The sequence below is a fragment of the Bombina bombina genome, chromosome 4 (genome assembly GCF_027579735.1).
Source record: "Bombina bombina isolate aBomBom1 chromosome 4, aBomBom1.pri, whole genome shotgun sequence".
Lineage (NCBI taxonomy): Eukaryota > Metazoa > Chordata > Amphibia > Anura > Bombinatoridae > Bombina > Bombina bombina.
Genome location: NC_069502.1, coordinates 581464974 through 581472679, shown reverse-complemented (window position 1 = coordinate 581472679; position 7706 = coordinate 581464974). Strand labels below are relative to the sequence as shown.

The following is a 7706-nucleotide window of genomic DNA, read 5'->3' as shown; positions in this document are numbered from 1 at the left end:
GAGGGTCTAATGAGAATTGACTCATCATCAGATAGACTTTTCAATGCATGTTTTTCACTAGATGTTAAATTAGAAAAATTGCTGGTTTTCTTTGAATTTTTTTCACTAAGTATTTTCACTAAGTATAAATGCACTGCTTCTCAATGCTTTTCAATAGCAGTCACATGACTTGAAAAAAAAGGTTGTTATTCTGAAACGGTGTAAATTGAACAGTTGTAAAACGAGGGCCACCTGTATATATATATATATATATATATATATATATATGTTCTGTTTCATTAAGGTGCTATGTAATATCGCTGATTCTATGCATCAGTAATACTCTGATATGCACCATTATGGTATAAACCTTGTATCTGTTTATGTACAAAACATAGGAAAAGAGAGAGAGAAGGCGGTCTTGCTGATAAAAAGTTCCTTTATTATTTAAAAAATCCATGCAGATTCAAAGTGCAGAAAGAGGTTGAAAGCACTAGACGGTTGACATGTTTCGGCTGTGGGCCGTAATCATAACTTATGTACAAAACATAACAATGGAAATATAACATCCTAAGGACAATATCAGTACTAATCAATTTGTACCCCAATTAATCTATCAAATTTAGGCTTTAAAAAGCACCATTTGCCATCAGTAAGGACAGAACTTGAGAAAGGCCATCAGCCGAAACACGTTGCTCTAATTTTTGCCCTGCCAGAGCATCCGTAGTGTATATGCTCCTTGCTATCATAGCGGACATTCGAAATTCACCGAGTGAAAGGTTCCAGCATACCAAAAGGAGTCCTGAGAGAGGGGCTAGCCGTAAAAGGTTTGCTGCATACCCAGAGTCTGCCACCTTAAAAAGGTAATCACCGATGTAGGACTGCATATGAAAGTTACGGTATAAGTACCTAATAACACCTGGATATTACAACTGCTTCCATACTTGTGACAAGGATGTCCTGTCTCACTACAGGAATTGTGGATTGTCTCCTTCATCTGTATATTTGCTTTTTGCTATAATCCTTGTACCCCAGATTGAATCTTATACCTTATCTGCCACGCTCTAACTTTGATCTCATTGTTTTATCTATGATCTTAACCCTATGTAATGGATCTATACATTAGGCCCTGTTGTTGAGGTTCTGTGTGTGCGGTAGCACATATGCATTTGTATTCTGCTTTCATCAGATATTTTATACCTTGAGCCGGTATTATATTGTAATACATGAATTCATGTTTTATTCTGTTTTATTTTGTTTAATTCATTTTTTAACTCGATTACAATAAATTGTTTTAAATATTTTTACATATTTTTACATATTCTTCACTCCTAACTATATTTTACTTCAACACTACAGTGAACCAGCTGTTTTAGCGCCCAGGCACAGAGATTTTTGTGTCTTCACACTTATTATCTCACTCACATGCTATAACTATTCCAGAAGGAATCCCAGGGGAATCTTCTACACCGGTGGCTTTGTTTCTCTGTAGTTACACTCAGCGTATTATATTTGACACCCATTGTTTGGTTTCTTAGATGGTGTTATTATGAGAGTACGTATACTTTGTAATGTATTTGTGTTTTGTGAAACAGTTAAAGGGACACTGAACACAAATTTTTTCTTTTGTGATTCAGATAGAGTATGCAATTGTAAGCAACTTTCTAATTCACTCCTATTATGAATTTTTCTTCGTTCCCTTGCTATCTTTATTTGAAAAAGAATGCATCTAAGCTTTTTTTCGGGGTTCAGAACTCTGGACAGCACTTTTTTTATTGGTGGATGAATTTATCCACCAATCAGCAAGAACAACCCAGGTTGTTCATCAAAAATGGCCCGGCATCTAAACTTACATTCTTGCATTTCAAATAAAGATACCAAGAGAATGAAGAAAATTTGATAATAGGAGTAAATTAGAAAGTTGCTTAAAATTGCATGCTCTATCTGAATCGCGAAAGAAAAAATTTGGGTTCAGTGTCCCTTTAAAACCCTTTGAGTGCTAATGACGGCTCTGAGCCATCACAGAGTTTCCCACTCTGGTGCTAATGACGGCTCAGAGCCGTCACTAGCACTCTCCCACCTTGAGGGAGATCTGGGGGCTCCCACCCGTTCCTACCCCGGCGATCATGCCTGTAGAGTGACAGGCATCACCGGGGCTTCCCGTTTTGTGTGGTGACGTCACGCGCAATAACGTGATGACGTCACCGCGCAACTTTATTTGTACTTAACAATGTTAAGTATAGGAGCAGGGGGCATGCTGCTTAGAAGCCCGTATCTCAGGCATCTAAGCAGCTACAGACCTCCAAGACCCACCATTGGAAAGGTAATCATCTAACCTTTCCAACAGTGTATAGAGAAAAAAAAAAAAGTAAAAAAAAAATTTGTTCAAAAAATAAAAAAAAATTAAAAAACATTAAAAAAGCTTAGCACACAGGTGGGGAAGTGCTTAGCACTCAAAGGGTTAATCACATCTCTGAGTACACGCTAAGCCGACGAACACTAATTTGAATTGTGCTCAAGTGATTGTGTTTACGATCGCGAAAAATATTTGCGCTCCACTCGTAATCTGGCCATTTATCTTTTAAATGTAGGCTTAGCATATAGGTCCATAAACCACAGATATGGCCTGTAGGCTTTTGTCTTGGCAGCCCTGCTTTAGATGATGATATTTAATTTGTGAACATTACACCATTTAAAAGTGTGGTGTGAAGTTTACTTTTATTTCGTTTTTTATTTCTATTCGGTTAAACAAAAACACAATCTGGTTTATTAACTTATGAGCATAGACAAGAACTTTAACATTGGCAAAAATGAATAGCAACCAAAATGTTACACTGAAAACAGACACAGTTTTCAACTGGTTAAATCTGAAAGAATTTAAAAAAAGAAGAAGCTGAGAATGTTTTTATTAATTGCAATAGTGATGTCAGATTGTCCTCATGCAAGAAATGTTTGCTACATTGTAAAATACAGAGATGTGTAACTTTTTTAAATGTTTGTTCATAAACATAAGATATTCCACTTTATGGGAAGGGACATGTAAATTATATTACTTCACCAGACAGCATTATTCTTAGCGTTCTAGAGCGTTTAAAACCTATTACAGATTAAGATGTAGATGATTTGCTTTGAATCACTGCAATCTGATTATTATTACCAAGCGCAGCAACGACACCACTAATCCACCTTAAGCGAGTAAAACAGGAAATAGAAGTCAGTAGAGATGTTCGGAGAGTAGTGTTTAGTCATTTGTCCGTACGTTCTAGATCAGTAAGCGTTCTCGGCAGGATCTTGGGGTAACATGCAGTGACCAGACATGGGGGGCAATATTACCCGTGTGTTTAGGAACTTTAATCTGGAAAATCGCGCTCATAGGGTTATAGGGGAAAAAAAAACAACCACAGCTCCGCTGCATCCGCGCACAAAGGATGCAATACAGGCGGTGATAAGCGGTGAGTTCTGACAAACTCTACACCCTGTATAATATATGTCAGTAATGTTATTGTCATTTGTAGTGTAGCGGCCACGTTCCCCTGGCAAGCAATGTGTGTGTCCTTTATCTGTCACATGGCGGCGGGTGAAGGGCACACATTTGTGCGTGCTAGATTTTTTTTTAAAGTTTTTAAGTCTTCTTACAACGTTAAACGCACAGGCCATGGCAGAAATGCAAAACTGATCGATTTAAACCTGTGACTGTAAACCTCAAGCTATAGTAAATGGTCAATATGAATGCACTAGTATAGTATAGTATTCGAATGCTTATGTAATATGATGTGTCTGTTAGTTTGATTCCCACCCGGAAGTATATTGCCATGTTTAACAATTGCTTGGTGCTTGCTGGGATTTGTAGTCATGTGGATTTACCACGCTAGGCTAGGCATTTTATATTGCTGAATGTAGTACAATAAATATATACACAATATATATATATATATATATATATATATATATATATATATATATATATATATATATATATATATATATAATGTGTGTGTGAAACTATTTTACCGTTCCTTTCCTACGTTAAATTACAGGTATATTCGTGTTTATGATCAAGCACTTAGCATCATGGCAGCTATAATAAACAACCAACATTACTTACATTTTTTATTATTAAAGTAGGAAAAACAGAACAAAAAGTATATTAAATGTAAATGGAGTGAAAGTTGGAACAGATGCACCCATCTAGGGCCCACGTCTATATTTTACCAGAATATTATTTATAATGATGTCTAATCTAGGCAGCGACTATACTATGAAAATTGAAAGCATACACCTGTTATTGGCAATGGATAGGATTGAAATACCACTGTGCAGGAGCTGTACTTAATTTTTTATATATATATATATATATATATATATATATATATATATATATATATATATATATATATATATATATACATGTTTGCAAACCAGTTCATTTAATTTAAATCTGCAAATTGTAGCTTTCTCACTGCTCCAGAGTACGCATACCTGCTGGAATTAAAGGACCACTAACCCCACCAAATAATGTTATATAATTCTGCACACAATGCAGAATTATATAACATTACCCTAGCGCCAGGTTTCTAAAGCAGAGTATTGCAAAGATATTTACCTACGAAAATCTATTTTTCAGAATGCCACTCTGGCTTTTTTCTTTTTTTTCTTTGTTCTCTTGGTATCTTTATTTTAAAAAGCTGGAAAGTAAGCTCAGGAGCTGGCCTATATTTTGTTTAGCACCTGGGTAGCGCTTGCTGATTGGATGGCTACATTAAGACACCAATCAGCAAACGCTATCCAGGTGCTGATTCAAAAATGGGTCGGCTTCTAAGATTATATTTTAGCTTTTTAAAATAAAGATACCAAGAGAACAAAGAAATTATGGATACTAGGAGTAAATTAGAAAGTTGCTTAAAATTGCATGCTCTGTCTGAATCATGAAAGTTTAATTTTGACTATACTCTCCCTTTAAAGTGATGGTAAACTTTCCACTTTTCATAATCAGATCCTGTATGTTAGTGATATTTTAGATGGATTTTAAAGGGATACTAAACCCAATTTTTTTATTTCATGATTTAGATAGAGCATGCAATTTTAAGCAACTTTCTAATTTACTTCTATTGTCAATTTTTATTTGTTCTCTTGCTATCTTTATTTAAAAATCACAAATGTAAAGTTTAAGAGCCGGACCATTTTTGGTTCAGAACCTGGGTATCGCATGCTGATTGGTGTTTATTCAGCACCTGGGTATCGCATGCTGATTGGTGTTTATTCAGCACCTGGGTATCGCTTGCTGTTTGGTGTTTAAATGTAGCCACCAATCAGCAAGGGCTACCCAGGTGCCGAACCAAAAATGGTCAGGCTCTTAAGCCTAGATTGCTGCTTTTTCAAATAAAGATACCAAGAGAACAAAGAAAAAATTATGATAGGAGTAAATTAGAAAGTTATTTAAAATTGCATGCTTTATCCGAATCATGAAAAAAAATGATTTTGTGTCCCTTTAATAAGTCTGTGTTGTGTTGCTGAGGTTCTCATGCATTGATGGCGTATTTTACTTATTGTTAAATGGAAAGTAAACATTAAACTTTTATGATTGAGCGCATGCAATTTTAAGCAACTTTCTAATTTACTTTGATTATCTAATGTGCTTAAAGGGCCAGTAAACCTAGGAAATAATGTTATATAATTCTCCACTATGTGCAGAATTATATAACATTAGCATAGCTCCAGATTTCTAAAGTGAAGGGTTAAATGAATATCACGCAAAGAAAACAGAACGCTGCTCCTGGCTCTACTGAGCGGGTCTGTTTTCTTCTGCTAAGCGCATCACAGGCACGCTGTCTATTCACAGCGCGCCCGATCGTGCTATTAAAATCAATGTAGCTCGCTCCTGCTCTGGTCTGGTAGCGGGAGCGAGTTACATTGATTTTAATAGCGCATTTGGGCCGGCAGTGATTAGACAGCGTGCCTGTGATGCGCTTAGCAGAAGAAAACAGACCCGCTCAGTAGAGCCAAGAGCGGTCTTCTGTTTTCGTTGCGTGATATCCATTTAACCCTTCACTTTAGAAATCTGGAGCTAAGCTAATGTTATATAATTCTGCACTATGTGCAGAATTATATAACATTATTTCCTATGTTTACAGGCCCTTTAATTCTCTTGGTATCCTTTTGCTGAACAGCATACCTAGGTAGGCTCAGAAACAGCAGTGCACTTCTGTGAGCTAGCTGATTATTGCTGGCGGCAAAAATATGCCTGTAAAAATATGCCTGTTGCCATTAACTTGCCGAATGTATTCAGCTGGCTCCATGTATTGCATTTCTGCTCCTTCAGTAAAGGATACAAAGAGAACAGAGTAAATTTGATAATAGAAGTAAATTTAAAAGTTGTTTAAAATTGTATGCTCTGTCTGAATTGTGAAAGAACATTTATGAGTTTCATGCCCCTTTAATATAATAAAAATTAAACTTGGAACAACAAGGGCAAAGTTGTAGATGTAGAACCAAACAGGAGGCCGTACAAAATAATAACACCTATATGACCCTGCAGATGTTCATTTTACTACCTTTTTGTTTTGTTAGAAAATCCGTACATTCAGGAAAAAATTAACAAAAAAGATGACATTCTTCTGTCATACCTGAAAGAAGTTTATGTTGATTCCTCTGACCCACCAGTGGAGGTAAGTGCATCCATAGGAACTTTTTATACTGAATAAAAAGAAAACACACAGCTACCAATATACCTTTAGCGTAAATGGACACTAAACACCTTGATATTTGAATATAAAATGGTGCAAACTTACCCTAAAACAATTTTGTTACAAATGTTATAAAACACTTTTGCCGTACATACTTCATGTAGTTTTAGCTTTAAATTTTTTTTTATATTTTTCAAAGCAGGAAATGCGCCTTGCTTACTTCTTAAGGCTAACCCTGCTACACAACTTTCCCTAACTAGCTTTAAAAGACAACTAAAAACAATTCACTAACTTATTGACCAATGTGGGTGGAGTTTGGCTACTGAAAAATAACAAGGTGTTAATTTTGTTTAGACTTGACTGATATGGTATTCTATATCAAGACAGCAGAAATGTCTTGTAATTACAGGGTGTTTAGATGTTTTATTGCCTGCAGTTTCATTTAGCCACATGCCCACATCAGGAATCAGTGCAAACCCAAAGCTTTTAGCTAAATGTCTGCATCAGACCCATGACCCAGATGACCCTCTCAGTGCCACATAACAACATCAAATCTCAGATTACACTCTGGTCATCAGATCAGAGCCTTCACCCTGCAGCTGCTCTTTTAGCCCTGCAGCCCCTTTGTCAATCACATACACTCATACGATCAGAACCTTCACCCTGCAGCCCCTTTGTCAATCACATACCCTCATCAGATCAGAACCTTCACCCTGCAGCCCCTTTGTCAATCACATACCCTCATCAGATCAGAACCTTCACCCTGCAGCTGCTCTTTTAGCCCTGCAGCCCCTTTGTCAATCACATACCCTCATCAGATCAGAGCCTTCACCCTGCAGCCCCTTTGTCAATCACATACCCTCATCAGATCAGAACCTTCACCCTGCAGCTGCTCTTTTAGCCCTGCAGCCCCTTTGTCAATCACATACCCTCATCAGATCAGAGCCTTCACCCTGCAGCCCCTTTGTCAATCACATAGCCACATCAGACCAGATCCCTGACCCTACACATAAGGGTACGGGGATAATACCGGTTATTTGCAGA

The 7706-nt window shown here is 36.9% G+C and overlaps 1 protein-coding gene across 1 annotated transcript in view; it reads left to right on the top strand.

The window, feature by feature from the left end:
* Nucleotides 1-3180: 3180 nt before the first annotated feature.
* NDUFAF4 (NADH:ubiquinone oxidoreductase complex assembly factor 4) overlaps nt 3181-7706 on the top strand; it is a 29722-nt gene continuing 25196 nt past the window's right edge. Inside the window, exons 1-2 of the mRNA XM_053710559.1 lie at nt 3181-3431; nt 6547-6644. Of these exons, the coding sequence (XP_053566534.1) occupies nt 3296-3431; nt 6547-6644 (234 nt within the window). The 5' untranslated portion in view covers nt 3181-3295. The remainder of the gene's footprint in view (nt 3432-6546; nt 6645-7706) is intronic.